Here is a 17,199-nt window from a genome sequence, read left to right as displayed (position 1 = left end):
CTTCAAAGTCCCTCATTAAATAACAAAACCAAAATGCCTAGGAAGTGGTCAGAAAATGACCATCCCAAACCTGACTGTATTTCAAAAAATGAAGTCAAGAAAATTTTGCTGCATTTGAATTTCCTCTCCTGCATTTGATCCTCTCCAGTGTAGGAAGCTTTCAGCAATCCACAGAAATGACAGTGTTCTATACTTGTCTGATTCACACCAGCCTTAATATCTGGCCTCACTGCACAAGTATCAGATTAACAGCATCCAGTCTGATTTCAGTCAAAATTGTAGACGTAATCTTCTACCAATCATTTGTGATAAAAACACAAAACTAATTACAAACTAAGCTTCACCAATACAAGGGAAAAAATGTGTCTACCAACAACATAGCTTTTAAATCAGGAGTTTCAGGAATGCTTTCTTCTCCCATGACTTTAATGATGTCAATAGACTTCAGCTGGGGCACTTGGGCTTCTATCCTCCTCCCTCTCTGCCAGCATCTACTTTTCAGGAGGGACTACTGCATTTTTTCAGCTGAGAGAAACACCACCAATGTGATGGGTTGTGGACTGGCCAAATTAATGATTTCTGGCTTGTTATCAGACAGAGGGTTTTAACTAGTAGGTCTTTGGAAAAAGCCACAATGACCTCATCCATGTTCCAGAGATTTATTTTCTTTACCTTATCACAGATCTCCAATACTACATGCAAAGACATTATCTGATGTCACTGTTGCTATTGATGGATCACTAACCTGCCTTTAGCATTTCCTTCTTGCTTTAGCAGTTGCTGATTTATGTCTTATCAATGCCGTGTCCCACTGAGTAAAATCTAAGCAATATTGCCTAAGAGCATGGTAAAGACTCCCTATCCACAGAAGTATGAGAAATAAATATACAGAAATAATTTACAGAAGTAAATATTAGATTTTTAAAAATTTATAGGTTTTTTTTTGTAAAGATCGGTCTGAGATTTTTATCAGCTTACTGAGACTTTCTAGTCTAACTGGAATAATATTTTAATTTACCTCATGGCACTCCCTGTGATTTACTCATTGATGCATAAAGTTGTGCATAAAATAACATAGTTTTCCCTTTATTTGTCTTGAAGGAGCCCAATTAGTTAGGTTAAGAAAACAAATGGGATTTTTAAAAGACCTTTAATTTTTAGAGAATAAATGAGATGGCTTGCTTTAAGTCAGAATTTTAACATACTTCTAAACATAAAAATGACCAAATGTATCAGAGAAGCGACTTGTGTACCAACATAGTATGGTACTGATGATAAACAAGGGCATTCAACTCATAGTGAAAGAGATTTTGCCATGTGGGTGGATGCTTCTGTCACAGGGCCATCTACCTCTAAGAGGGTGATACTTAGCAAAAACAAATATAATTCTAACATTAGCAAGTTTGTTTTGCTACACTAAGTACTGCAATCAGTTCTACAGAGAAGTTGCTCCTTCTTACCAGACTCGCTTCTTTAAAGCAAGCAGAAATCTGCTGTGCACGGTGCCCTTTTTACTCTAGGAAAACCCGTGTCAACAAGGGATAAAGAATCATCCCTTCAGGCACATATTCTATTGGCTTCTTCCTATGAGTTCTTGGCAGGTCATCTACACGAAAAGCAGAGTTTCAAATGGAAATTGCATTAAGCATTTCTTATACGTGTTAGTCAGGGGTCTGCATGTGTGTGTACAGCACAGCTTTACTGCTCTCAATTCTGGCACTTCTCATGTCTGCGACAGAAGTAGAAACAAAATGCTCAACATAGCTGGCCTTCCCAGGAGCTGCTACATTACTGCACTGAACCATGCAACTGCAACAGATGAAAACCGTTTTGGTTTAATTATTGCTTCTGTTATTGCAGACAAAAACCCCCATGCTGTTCTAAGAGTCATAGGATGTATGCAAATATATTATATCTATATAGTATGCAAATATATTAATATACATGTCTTCCTACCAAGATAAAGTTGGCCTAAAAGCAGTAGTTCAGAGATAATTATTTCATTAAGTGGAAAGCTGATGTGTATCATAACAAGTCTTGCAGAAAGAGCTGCTTTTGCTACATTGGTCAGAGACTTTTTCTTCTGTCCTATATCCTACATCACATTCTTTTTTCTTCCTCACCAACCAGTATTGTTACATTCTTTCTGCCTAGGCATTTTTCTCTCCTACAGCATTATGTGAATACTATACACATCTATTGTACTTCAGTGATTAGCTAGATTTTAATGTATCAAAAGTATTTAAGTTTTTGTTTCTGTCCTTAAATCTCTTATGTACAATAGTGCAGAGTTTCAAAATGCAAAATTATCATTGCTAAGTATGTTCTCAGCTCAAGATGCCTTGAGTCCTGCCTTGAGCTTCCTCTTCTCTGCAGAAAATAAAAAGTCTTTGCAAAATGCTGCTTTGGTTCACCAGCCCAACACTTGGCTCCTTTCTGGAAAAAGACTGTTACCCAGAAACTTGCCTTCCATCCTTGCTCCTTGCCAGCAGCACTAAGCTTTCTCTAGCTTACATCTTCAACACAACTTCAAATTTCTACAAAGGAGGTAGAGTGTGTGTGGTGAGTTCCCTTCTTATTTCATTCTCATGCTTGTTTGCAGTCCTGAGTTCCTTTTGAAGATGGCAGTGGGGATAAGGACAGGAATACTCATGTGTTTAATTCTCTGTTTCTGAGAACTTCCAGACATATTTTTACATTTAAGGCAGCATACATCCGAGTAAGAACAGCTGTCTGCCACGTCTACACATGTACATGTAGTGACAAACTGGAATATCTTAAAGGTCTCAGTTTTTCACAATACAAGGTACTTGTACCAATGTACGTCACAGGATTTTCCCCGTCTAGCTACACACATCCACAATTTTCAAAAACTTTTAAGTAATTTTTAATGGTACACATTGAGAGGCTTTGGAGACTTCTGATTTAAGACAAAGTGCTCCATCACAATAGCATTAATACTTATGTGTTTCTAAGACTGGAAAGATTGGGTACACTGTGGAATTACTTGAAGACCTCTGAAAAACTTCTCTCCTGGTGGATTGCTATAGACATCTATAAATACATATAACTTTCATATAACTTTTGATATTCTTAACTGATTTATCAATTTCCTTAAAACAAAAGAGTACAGTCTATCACTATTTGGTATAGCTAAACACATCTTCTTCTGGTATGCAGAAAACATCATTTATCTTAATGGTTTTCACAGTGTTTATAAATAAAATAATGTGTCTGCCTCTTAGCATCCAAGTGGAGTGCAAAAGTACAAAAACATCTTTTTAATTTTGAAAACTATTGGAATAAAAATATAGGACTTCTTAATTTTCAATAAGAAAGTCCAAAGAATATTAGGAAAAAAATTCAAACCCCAAATCATTTTGGCTAAAATGAGGCACCTATGCCCTAGCTATCTCTACATGGTCATGTGCATGATCATGTCATAGGCACAGCAATAAAAATACTCAAATTATTTTTGAAAGGAAATTTAAAAATAGATTCCCTTTGCATTGTAATACATGACATATGCAAGACATGACATATGTTGAATTATGTTAGAACAAACTCTTTTCTATCTTCCAGAAGCAGCAGTACCAAAGGGGAGATTTCTGAATGCATAATATTACTTCTTTATCACAAACTATGGCATTTTGATGGCATAAGGTGTCCCCTCCATTAAACCCTGGCTGGCATCAAACACACAGTTTGTGCCATTTAAATATAGAGATGTGGGAAGTTCTATGTTCATCACTTGTTCTTTTATGCTGTGAATGCCTTTTCCAGAAAAATGGACAGATAGCCCTTGGTGCAAAGCAATACCTTGAAAATATCCTCTACTGTCACAACAGCCTGAACACCAGACTATAGGGACAGGGTCCTGATTGCCCTCAACTGTCATATTTCCAATTCCATCACTGTCCAGAATGAGCTGTGGGCATGAGTGCAGTCAAACCCACCAACGCTGTTCTAATATCATCAAGAGAGAGGCACTTTTTAAGCAGCGGGTTTAAACAGGAAAACTGCAGAGAGCTGATAATTTGTGTCTCCCACATCGGCAGAACCCAAAAGGTCAAACTACTGGACTGCTCTGCAAAAGCCCACAAACTCTTGCTTCATTTCCTGTCTACACTCAGAGGATGCCTCAATGTTCTGATTATTGAAAGAACCTGAATGTTCACACAGAAGCCCCAAGCACAGAACGTCACACGTTCCTATGCCCAGCACTTCCAATCACTTGGCTCTATTTGGCCCTGGTCCAGATTCTTCAGCAATCAGTAGAGGAACAGAGCTGCACAACAAGCCTTTGGAATTACCTCCTAAAAGGGCTTCAGTGATGATACAAAGAGACAGGGCTCCGAAGTGCCCCTCCTACGGGGAACAAAGCTACCCTCAAAGTGTTACAGTGCCTGAGATGGGTATTCACAAGATACAGTCTGAAAATGGCCCAAAGCCACAGAGTATAACTAAGCAAAGACATTTCTCCACAGTTGTATATTGCAAATAAGGATCTTGAAAGAAGTCTAAGATCTAAACACATTGAACAATTCAGTTTGTTTCCTACTACCCTTATTTCTATAAAAATAATAGTAAGAATGATTGTTAGCTTCTCCTGTTTCCTCTTACTCTGTGCGTACACATACAGAAACACAGCTATCAAATCATTGTGTTCAAACATTGTCTGTGTTTGAAAAATCTAACTACTTGTGAATGATAAATCCCTTTACCAATATCAGGGGTCATTAGCAAGCAATTCATTAATGGGAGGAGAGGAAAACCTTTGCTGAACAGTTTATTGCAAAACCCCCAGCCAGTTCTCAAGTCAGTAGTTTATTGATGAGACAAACAGAAATTCTGGCTGCACAGGGAACAACCTGACAGAAAACTTAGGTGCATCAAAGATCTACTTAATTAAAATGTGGGACATCAAGACAGCTTTTAAAAGATACCAGGTGTCTCTTTCAGGTATGTTTTAATGTAAAAACCAGTTATACTCACATTGTACCACAGCACTGCCTTCACAGTCTAAATATAAACTGATAGTTTATATTAATTTGTTTTGTTAGAAAGTACCAGCAGCTAAGTCATTTCGGAAAATTCTGCTGTCCTAACACGGCTGAGGAATGAACATAGCACAGGATTGTGAAAATGGTTATCCTGAAGACAGGATATCAGAACAGAGGTCTATCCAGGGCAGGATCATAATTCTGACACCAAATGCTCAGCCAAAGGGAGTAAGAACAGTGCAAGTACATCCAGTTCATCCCCAGTCTATCCCTTCCAGCTTGGAAAGATTTAGAGATTTCTGGAGTGGAAGGTTTCATTTGGATGAGAAACTTTCCCAGCTACCAACATCCCTCTTCCCACAATTGTGTTCCTTTTGAGCTAACAGGTAGTCATCAGATTCTTCCCTCCCCTTTTTACTTACCTTGTTTCCAGTTTTCATGAACTAGAAGGCCTGCTCCTTAGTTACGGCCTCATAAGCCTTTTCCCAGGCTAGGGCCATGAAGCCCAGGAATGACACTCATTGCAAAATCTTCCTTACATTTGTCTCAGGCAAGCTGCCATGCAGACCCCATGAAATATGCCTTCCTGTACAGAAACTAAACACAGATCAATGAATCCCATCCTAGTCTACCACAGAGAGAGGATATGGTTCCAACCTACCAGGCTGGGTGTGTGGAGACCTAATTAGGGAGAGGTTATGATAAATATAACCATTCAGTTGCAAACTGGAGTGGAAGAATGGGACCAATATTTATATATATGATTTTGTAAAAATGTTCTTTCTCAAAATTTTAATTTGTCTTTGAGAGACCCTTACAAACAGCAGGAATCATGCCCTTTATACTGGTGCAGTTGACCTTTCTTATATAGCCTTGCAACCTATTATAATTACCAAAACCTGCAAAGGAGAAATAGAACACTTTGACATTAAGATGCATGGAGAAGTACTGGGCTGTTCACATAAGATGCCTACCCAGAAGAGATTATTTTCAGCAACTAGCACTAAGCAGAGTCTCTCTCACAAGCAGTAGCAGAGTATCAGAATAGCAAGGGTCATAATTTTCAGGCATTCTGGCAACATAAAAAGTTCAGTTGAAAAAATGTGCAGTTTTGATGACTCTTAAAAGTCTTTCATCAGTGTAATAGGTCCTGAATTATTATTCTATGTTTGGTGCATTTCTAAAGCAAGGTCTAAATAAAGTGGCAAATTGTAGTGCCATCTCCCTTTTTCTATTTTAACCAGCCTGAATCTTACCACTAATGAAGAAGACCTCAAAACTCATGTGCTTTTTGTTCTATTGCACCTCTAAAGCATAAAACAGTAAAGAACTGCACTCCCAGAGATGGGAGCAGCAAACCCTGTGCCTCTGTGAAAATCTCAGCACGCAGAGGACACATTTGCTCTCTTGAGATATCCACCTATGCATGGCACAGGAACAGTCAGTGATCTGTATGAATCCAAAGGAAGTTCTCAGAAACAAAGAACAGATTGGAAATGACGTCACCTTTTTGCCTTGCAGCTGCCCCTGTACCTGGTCTAAGTTATGAAGAGTTTTATGCAACTCTTTAGGTCTTTTGAGCTTTATTGGCACCACAGTATATTGGCTGGAATTTCTAGTGGATTCATTTGAGCCCTAGAAGTACTTACCTGTAGCATATCTACTCAATGAAGGAATGAGATCCTTCTCCTCATTTATTTTGTTTTGGTTTAGGTTGTGGTTTTTGTTGGTTTGTTTTGCATTGCTTTTGTGTTTTTTTGGGGAGGGGGTGTTTTGTGGATTTTGTCAGTTTGGTGGTGGTTGGTTGGGGGTTTGTGTGGTTTTTTTTTATTTTGTTGTTGTTGTTGTTGGTTTGGGTTTTTTTGGGGGGGGTTGGGTGGTTTTTTTGTTTGTTGGTTTTTGGTTTTTTTTTTTTTTTGGTGTTTTTTTTGTTGTTGCTTTTTTGTTGTTGTTGTTTTTTGTTGTTGTTGTTTTGTTTTGTTTTGTTATATAGGAAGGTCTGGCGTAATTTTGAGACATCAGAATGAACCAGCAGACTTGGTGTAAGGAAAGAGGTCTTGCTATCTTTTGGAATTATATATACCTTTTATAGAAATTAGTAACACTATGCAGCCCTATTTTAGTCAAATCCCTTTTCTGACTTTAAAAGCATCTCTGCCAAAGTAGAAGCTAGTTTATTCCATCTTTTGACAGTTTTCCTGCAAGAATCTTTCTTTGGAATATATGTAACATATTTAACATTAGAAATAGAGTCTTACATAACACTAAACCCCTTTAAGCAAGAGCTATAGAGCTAAGAAAAGGCCCCTTCTTTCAGGCAAGCATTACAAGAACATAATAATTGAGTATTCAAAGTTTCTCTCACTGTTCCTTGAATTATAAGTTATTTTTTAGATTAAATGGGTCATTTCTTTCTCAGAAACTTTGCAAAGTTTTATGTATTGTCTATTTTCTTCAGAATAGTGGTCAAGATTTTTTAAGACAGCTATGTTACACTGGTCCCAGGACATTATAACATTGCTCTGGGATCAGTTGAGTTTAGTCTTGAAAGGAAACTCTCTGATGGTAGAACAATCAGGAACATCCAAACACAGCAGCATTGCATGGCCTCTGTGAAGTGACTACATATTGCAAACTAACAACAGCCAGGAGAGCTGAAATCTTAGGGTGAATTGTACTGATTTTAAAATCATCATGCATAATTGATTGCAGGGCTGAATAAATGATTGTTTTATAACAGTGAACAGGAGAGTGATGAAAGCAGGAAGGAAAAAAAAATTAGTTTTTGAAAAGAGTTATGTTTAAAAACACAGAGTCCCCAGAGAAGCAAAACACCCCCAAAGTCACAACTTAAAATTATTAAAATTATTTTTGAAGTCCCTTATTGAGAGTATGCACAGGTCCCTCCCAGATACTTGTGTGTGTACAGAGGGTTGCAATTTCTGCCTGCGTCAAATACATTTAAATTAAACAAGAGAGATAGCATTGAAAAACAGAGCTTTTTGTGCTGGGTTTTTTGTTGTTGTTTGTTTGGGTTTTGTTTTTTGTTAACCTGCTGTTGCAAAAGTGTTCTCCGAAGTGCTAGAATGAACATTACAGGAGACTGGATGCCTTAGGACCAGGAATTTTCAAGTAAGTTACTTTTGTCATAGAAAAGTAAAAGGCTGAATGACATAGGCTGAATGACTAAGCAAAGTGACAGAAGATTTCAGGCTCTGCATCATCTGCAAGCTAGTTCAGCTCTGAATTTCAAAGAACTGCATAATCACCATATTCTGTCCTGCCACACAGTCCAATGACAAAAGGTCCTCATGGTAATTGAGGCAAACTGTTCTTCTCATTAGGAGTTTTGCAGAGCTGCAGAGCACCAACAGCCAGGAGAATGAACAGTCTGTGTTCAGCAGGGAGGTGTTTACAGATCATGCTTGAAATATCAACATGGGAGAAATTTTGCTCCACTCGTTGAACTTAAATTGCTTTGAACACAGGCTGTAGATAAAGGAAAAAGTTGAATATGCAGGCTGGTTTCTTTGACATTAATGTCCCTTCCACATAAGAATGATTCTTGCAAATACGTGGGGGTTTTAATACGAAAATTAGCTTAATGAGGGGAATCCTAAACTTCTTTGAAATCTGCTTGCATTTTCTATTCTTCATTTCGCATAAGAGAAAATTCTATGTACACCCTGCAGAAGGCATGTTGAAAAAGACTGTTCCCCTAATAATGTTAGACAAGTAAGATAACAGCATTACTGTCAGTGTGAATTCAAATTTCCAGATGAATTTACATCAGCCATCCCCATGCCATGCATGCATTTGCTGCCAAGAAGTACTTGTATGACAGAGCTTCCTGGCAGAATTATTTGCAGGGTTTCAGTCTTTTAATCTAGGAGAGATGCATGCCACATGTTCTGCCAGTCAGCAAAGAAAAGAAAATGTGATTTAACCATCAAGTCACATCCAACTAACACAGAACTTCTAAAGACCATTTACAATCAAATGTAAATGCTAATAAGTATATGCATATTTTGTGGTGAGAAATGGATATCTTTTGCACAGTAAATTATCATTGTTGAAGGCTTCAGTCCTAGATTTTTTGATAACTCAAAGTTAATTAATTTGTGACTAAGCTTATTAAACACATTTTCTTTTTTCCTTTAATTCTGGTTGCTACTTTCAAGAACCATGCCATTTTACTTGTGTCCCAAATCAGTTTTTCTGTTGGCCAACCCTGTTAGTTCTTTTTTCTTATTTACAAGCTCAGCAGTACAGTCATCAATTAAAAAATGCTACAGATTGATAAGCAGTAAAAAAAGAGGACCCAAACAGAAAGACCTGTCCAAGGCAAACATATCTTCTTTTAAATTTGTAATTTATCAAATACTTCTTATAACAAAAAGCAAGAGAGTGCAAGAAAAGTTTCTCAGTGAATTTCAATAACCCCAGTAGACTTTCACCATAATGGCAACTTTCAGCACATGAAGTTCTTTCAAATAGCATGGATGTGCCTATACAATTTCAGGTAGCAAGGAGTGTCCTTTCCAAAATGTACACTTCTTCAGCTTTGAAAGGGACCTTTTTGAACACTAAATTCTTGAAAGCAGAATTTTCCAGGATATTTTTATGTGTTTCCTTAAGTGAAGCATCTTTACATGTTAACTAAATTTTGGAAATAAATTATTTCAAAGACAATCCTTCCTTCTAGTCGTGTAAGTTGCCTGCAGTATTGGTTTCTATAAGTGATATAAACTACAGTCTACAGTACTGCGTATACTGATATGTCTAAACCTCAAAATGCACTAAGGTTTTACTAGAAGCACAGAGAGAGAAAATCTTGGCAGGGAACTTCTGAATTCCTGTTATTACAAAATGGGCAACAAGCGTTAGGGAATATTGCAAGTAGGGAATAACTAAAAAGGTTCCATAGTTTCACACAAGGAAAGTATTTACTTTACAGCTGCTTAGACGTATTAAATAAGACATTTTTCCACAGCCAGCAAATTTCCACTTCTAGAAAAATGAGGTTTAACAAGTTCTGCAGATTATGAAAATAAAAGAATCTGTCACCAAGAGAATGAAGCAATGTAACGCTGTCTTGATTTGGAATAGATTAACATAGGAAAGACCAGACGGAAGCCCAGAAACCAAAGTACTACTCGTTGCAAAGGTGCAATGCCATCAGAAGAGAGGCGAGGAGTTTTTTGTCCCCAGATTAGCCTAACCCTTACATTGAGGGAATGTACTGGGATGACAGATTAACTCCCTCTAGGCTTGTTTCATACTTTGTTCCGTTGCTCTTACAGAGAGCCTAAATGATGAACCCTTGCTTTAAAATTAGCCTTCTGTGTACCACACAGACACCACTATTGGCATCATTGTGCCAATTCACTGCAGCCAGCAGTCTGCCCCAATGGCTTTGAACTCTTGACTTCAGTAGCCTTGTACCCCACCAGCCGCATTACACCACAACCGCTCATATAGATGAAAAAGGATAACTTTGGGAAGAAATGCGTATTTGCCTTAATGCCATTACATCTAAATTTATCATCTGATTAGTTATAGTCATCTTTGCTTTTCTTCTTTCCAAGAGAAAGTTCCCTCATATGCATGCACCTGCAAAGGTGTCAGGAGTCTTCCCCATTAATAGCCTTTTTCTTCCACTTGTTTCTCCATTTTCCTCTGTGTTTCGTTTCAGCTACTTGACACCTTTATATCTGCTTAAAATCCAAGCTTGGAAGTTGTAGTCCTGCTCATGGCTGAGCAGTACCTCTTTACAAGCTTGCACAAAACAAGTTTTAGAATTGTATTTATTTTTAAGTAAGGTACACTACAGACAACCCACTGCTCCCTAGCCACTCTAACACCCAGATTAATAATAGAAGTTATGAGCCCCAGGCTCCTTGCTAGTTACAAATAAAATTGGCAGAGAAGTAACTGGAAAGGAATGCTGGAACAATGAACAGTACCTATTATTTCTTGTCCTTAGCACACAGCTGCCTATGAACTTCATTCAAAGGAAACTGCTGTCAAATAAATAGAATCCATAATAGATAATAAAAGTTATCATTCTTGAAAGAAGAAATGCTGCAAAGGGAAAAAGCTGCTGTGAAGAAAACAGAAGTAGTGTGCTATCAAAGAAAAAAAAAGAATTCTCAACCAGCACTTTTCCATGGTCCTGTTCTCTTTTACTGATAAGAATTAAAATGCCATTTTAAGTCCTAAAAATACTTTCTATCATGCTGGACTGCCTTAATGTTTGGAGTATATGCTAACTGGACAAAGAAAATTTCAGAGTAAGTATAGCATACACTACTCCAACAGTGAGAGCTACTTGATTGTGATAACAGCAGTCCAATTTGTATTGGACAAAAAAACCCCAAATTGTATGAACTATTTAAAATTAGATGGAACAAAATCCTACAAACTTACTGCATGCAGTAGCAGGATGCTAGCTTAGAAAAGAATGCTGTAAGATGTGGTATCTGAGTAATTAATATACATAAGAACATCATCTTTCTAAAATATCTTCTTATGATATCTTAGATAAGGTACTACCACTGGACAACTGATGTCTTAAGCCAATTATGAAGCCATAGCTGCTAATTTGTGACTGAGTTTGAGTGAAGAACATATAATTTTTTGTTTAAATTAGGATTTCTTCTTAGGAATACTATTCATTGATATTGCTGTTGACCATTATCTTACTTAGATCTGCTTGCATACAGCTCAAAAGATTGCAGTTTAACCTGGACACAAACACAAGAAATTAAAAAATGGGACTGTAAGTTAGTCAAGAGAAGACTCCTGTCATACAAAAAATGTTCTCTGGGGGTCATAGATGCTCTTATTGTCCTAAGAAGAGAATATGACAGATAAAACTAATGTCATAAACTGAAAGATAATCATTGTCCAAATGGTCACCAATGAGCTCCATTTTAAGAGACCTCTGGGGTCTCCCTAAAAAGAGATCTTTATCTCAATCAGAGGCCTGAATTTGCTGCTTGCACATAGTTTATTATTAAAGCTCAGGCCATAGTTATCAACAGATAGCTGTAGAATATGTAGCATCTCAAAATGAATGTTGTCATTGTACATGTTCAAGATAGTTTTTTTAAAAACTATGACGCAGGACTTTGTTGTCAATCTCTTAACATGCTGCCTACATCACTATATATCTTTAGCAACAGCAACATTTCAGTAGTAGTAATTTCTGAACTTCAACAAAAAAGACAGAAGCTGAAAAAACAAGACAAACAAGTGAACAGAGAAACTAAAATAAACAAAGCATATGGTTGTGAGTCACTGTAAATTCTTTAATCTGTGTTCACAAACATTATGGTGACTAAATACTATGAGTGCATGAAACTCATGGCACAGAGTACAAGTTGCTGTATAGCAACTTACAATAGATAATCTAATATTTATAAAAATTAAGCCATTTACTAGATCTGCAAGTTAAGGGGGGTACACTAAGAGTTTGTGGGCAGAACTGTCTGTCTCACACAAACAGACTCTGCCTCTGAGCACCCAAGTAGTTGCATACATCATATATCATGCCCTTTTCTGGGCAGCAACACTGGAAGATTATTGACAACCTCCAATAAATATGCCACAAAAGTGACTTCATGGGCAGCTTTAATTTGCTCTGCTCAGGAAAGAAATTTGGAGTATAATTTTCATTGTGAAGAATGACTGAGCATGGCCAGCACAAATGTACTCCCCTGCTATAAGAAAAGGTATTTCTAAAATAGCACTGGCAAATATCATAACAAGGAATAAACTCATGATACCAATTAGAATTTGATGGTTCCCTGGAGATTTTGACTTTCTTTTGAAAAGTTTCATTTTGCTAATCAGTTAACCTATGTTGTCAGATCCAAAGGTTTTGTTAGTGTTATAGCAAAAAAGAGTTTGATCTACACCCTGGATTGTGTATTTGCTCAAAACCAATTTTAGTGTCAATTATTGATTTGCATGGGGGATGCCTGTAGTTTCTAGAGCAATCAGCTCAAAGCTTATCAAAACTAAATATGTATAAGTATTAAAAAGCAATATCCCAAATGTCTCTGCATTAACATTTTGAATACCACTACACATCGTAGGGGTTTTTATGATTAAACTTACATTTTTATTTCCCCCTTTCAGCTGTCCCAACCACTGTCACTCCCTATAATCTATAATTGACAAAAACATCAAACGTAAACAAAAATCAATTGGTAATTTTGACAATCATTAGATTGATCTCTGCGCAAGCATGATCCTGTGCTATTAACACCAGCTTCACCACATCATGGCACCTCACACGTGAAATGGGACTGGAAAAGATATCAAGGAAAATCTGTTACCTGGCTGATGAGTTTTTGCTTTTCCACCAGTGACTGATGAAATCACAGATCCAGAAGATGATGCTTCCATTTTTATTGACCCCCTGGCTTGTAGAGTTGAAGGATGCCCATCCACAAGTGGATGCTGTGACACTGGGTAACTTGCTTCAGTTCTCCTCTGACAGACTTGCACACGCTTTTCAGCCCCATGAATAGATAAATTTATACCTGACAGGAATAAGAATTAGTACTATTAGATACAAGAGATCAGCATGGAATAACTAAAATATAAGCTGTCAGGTTTAAAATGGAGCTGCGACAATCTTCTTAGAGGGAAAAAAAAGAAAAGCAAAAAGAGAACTCTAAAAGGCGAATTTTCTTGGAAAATTAAAAATGTGAACACCTTTTCTGCTGTGTTGTAGGCATTAGATTCAGACACAGTAATAGATATTGAAATGAATACACAGTCATGGTTTACCACTTTACTGGTCTGCAGGAGGAAATATCTTCCATTCCTTCAAAATATTCACAAAGGACACAGCTCACAAAGGACAATATTAACAGGTTAGCTACCATAGAGTTTATGATATGACAGCTTTGAGACTGATGGATTAGAACTTGTCAGAAATTATTTATTTTCTACTGAGCCTTTACCAATACTAGGAAGTCTCATCATATGAAAATTGCTACAAGTTATGTATTAACTATCTTTTAAGGCAAAAATAGAAGTCTGATTTGAGAAAAGCAGTAAGGCTACAAATTACTATAATGAGACCTTAAGCTTGAAAAAAATTCTGATTTCTCCTGTCTTGTGAAACCTTACTGTCAGTACTGGAAATTTTCTTTCACACTAAAATTCTCAAATTTGTCACATAATCATTTTTTATACTGAAATTGTGATTAAAAAACAGGCTTTATTTTTCCATAGAGAAAAGCAAAGTTGAAGTTTCCTATGTGGCTAATGCACAGTCTTAGAAAGAAATGCTATCTTACAGAAAATTGCTGATTCTGATTTTGTCCTCTTCACATTGATGCAATTGCTTTCAGCATTCTCTGGCTAAAAACCTTCAGACAATCTCTTTTGGGCAAGAAAGCTGAATTATACTTCTACACTACTCTTTTACGCTTAATTTACTTGTGACTCTTATTGCTTCTGTCAGCAAACTACTTCTGTTTTTAAAAAAAACAAACACCCCACCAGATATAAATAAGCAAACTAAAAAGCAGATGGAAAACCAGACCCTAAAAATTGAAAATGTGGATATTGTAAGCACATTGTAAAGTGTAGTCACTCAAAATCATTAGATATTATTTATTAGATTGCTCAGTTTTGTGAAGTGAAATGGCCAAGAATGCATTAATGACTCTGCTCTTCCAGCTCTCTTGGAAGTCAATGTGTGTGAACCTCCAGGTCACAGAAGAGACTTAGAATCTCTGAAATATTAATACGCTTTGGTCCATAATATGCTACCAAGGGGAAGAGAGCTACCACTTCCATAGGCAATTTGTGGAAACAGTGGGGTTGCAGAGAGGAGCAAAGGCTATGCAAACTGTGGTCTTTTATGATGGCTTTGTACATTCAGAATCGAAGCTGTGCACTCAATACTTGTCTTTGCTTCTTGACTCCAGAGCTGATCTCCTGCAGGAAATGTAAAGGCATGAGGAGTCTGCTGCAGCAACTTCTCACCCACTTTCTGGTTTCAGGGCTAATGTAACTGCCAGCTTCAAAAGACAAATCACATCCTTAGGATACATACAGATACAAAACCCAGTCATCTTATTCTTGTGAAAGGCAGCATATCAATCCATGTGAACGGAATGACAATGAGCTTGCCAGGACAACATGTTTCTTTGACCATGCTAGCTATAAGGGGCTTCAAAGAGTGAGAAGCTAAGCCCCAGCTGTAAAATGAGCTCTTTACTTCTTTTGCAGTCACTAAAACATTGTGATGCATAAAATATTGATCAATTATCCCTAAGGTATTAAAAAATTAACTACAACCATTTTCTTTAAGCATCACGACAGATTGTCACATCATTTAAAACAATCATCCCTCTGAGGTTTATGCTGGAGTCAGCCAACGCTCAGCACTAAACTTGAGCCTGTCATCAACACGCACTTTCTAGCTGGATCTCAGTAAGGCTGTGCTTTCATTTTGTTATGAAAACAGGGATCTATTTTAGGATCTGGTTCCAAACATATACTGACTGCTACATTACTCGGGGGTTCAAGTTAAGTTGCTTCTTCACATTCTGAAAACTGTCTATAAACTCTCGCACAGCTGTGACTGAGCTTCCTAAACTATTTCTGCAGCACGTTGTTTTTTTTTTTTTCCAGACCTCAAAATAAAGGATACTGCTGCCAGATTGCTATTCCTATGAAATGCAAAATTTGCAGATTGATCACATCCAAAATTAGGTTCAACAACTTGCTGCTGGTCATATGCAACCTTTTTCTTCTTCCACTAAAAAAAGATGATAAATCATACCTCCAAATTACATGAGGAAGAATGTTCCAGCATTCCTGAAAATTTTAGATTTACAATCTTCTTTAGACATATTTAAATGTGTCTAAAACCAACTACGCAAAGTGTGTCACAAATGCATACAGTATACTTGGAAGTTCTTCACTCCTATCTCATTGGTACTGCAGTTATTTTGTTCACAGAAGATATCCTTTAATTAGGAGAATTAATTTCCATTATTTTCGTGAGAGCCAGATACAGGACAAAGATGCAAATGCCCTAATTTAATTATAATTTTAGGTTTTTCCAGGGAAAGATCAGGTCTTGCTTTTCTATGTGTTTCTCTTCTGTTAAACTGCAAGTCTAAAAAAAATATAAGACGGTAATACTGCAACAGGCTGCAGTATTACCTTGTTTTTGTGTGGGTGAAAATTCTTTAAAAAGATATATTGGCAGTTCAAAATATATCCCCAGATAACATGCAGAAAAGCACAGACAAAGGGAGGGGGAATCAGAAGTAGAAAAGGGATTGTGAACAATGCATGTAGTTTATGGCAGATAAAAACCTGGTGAACTATTGGCACTAAGCAGACTCTAGAGTAAATTTTCCCTATTTTTCCTGCAAATAACCCATGCTTCTGATGAATCCCAGGGTTTGTGGATCAGAGATATGAGAAAACAGCAAAGAGTTCTCTGAAGAGTAGATGTTAAAGCTGACATAAATTACTTTTTTGCCCACACAAGACACAGAAAGAAAGAGAACTTGCCAGCAGCACACTGCAGTCTGGGGCTTCAACTAACTGTATTTAGTGGAGTTTTTCTCCTGCCTTTAGGCCTGGCCATATAGCTGCTGACACTGAAATCCCCTACCATTGCGTAGCTGTATGGCCTTTGGTTGTACCTGTCCCTACAGCATGGTGATTTTTAAGTGAGCTTGGCATTCATACTCAGTATCTGGGTACAAGCACGCTGGCCTGCTCTGGCAGGTAGTAGAGATGTTAAGAAAACCAGGGGTTTCACCTGTCTCGGCCTCTGCCTTAATGTAATGGCTCACAAGCACCACTTTGAGCCAGGGCCTCAGTGCACATGCAAGTGAAAGACTTAAATACTGTCCTTAAATATTGTCCAGCATCCAGAGATGACTTTCAAATTTGGAGGACTGGCTTCTGGACAGGGCTCAGCCACCTGCACCTGGCTGGCTGCAGTAAGAGTGGGAAGTAGTTTAGTGTTTTGAAGCTGGATGATACTTCACCCTCTAAGTACTATATATATCACTGAGCTCTTTTCCTTTCCTTTCCTGTGTACATCAAAAATCCTCCTCTATATTTTCAAATCTTCAGGTCTTTCTCTTCCTCACCTGTATTTCTATCTTTTTTTTTTTTTTTCATGTAAGGCAAACACCTTCAC

General features: G+C 37.4%; 1 protein-coding gene across 1 annotated transcript in view; it reads right to left on the bottom strand.

Moving 5' to 3' along the window:
• ANO4 (anoctamin 4) overlaps nucleotides 1–13,729 on the bottom strand; it is a 120,515-nt gene extending 106,786 nt beyond the window's left edge. Inside the window, exon 1 of the mRNA XM_066319366.1 lies at nucleotides 13,349–13,729. Coding sequence (XP_066175463.1) covers nucleotides 13,349–13,418 — 70 coding nt within the window. The 5' untranslated portion in view covers nucleotides 13,419–13,729. The remainder of the gene's footprint in view (nucleotides 1–13,348) is intronic.
• Nucleotides 13,730–17,199: the final 3,470 nt, after the last annotated feature.

This window comes from Sylvia atricapilla, chromosome 5 (assembly GCF_009819655.1).
Source record: "Sylvia atricapilla isolate bSylAtr1 chromosome 5, bSylAtr1.pri, whole genome shotgun sequence".
NCBI lineage: Eukaryota > Metazoa > Chordata > Aves > Passeriformes > Sylviidae > Sylvia > Sylvia atricapilla.
The sequence above is the reverse complement of the archived record's forward strand: the minus strand, read 5'-3'. Positions and strand labels throughout refer to the sequence as shown.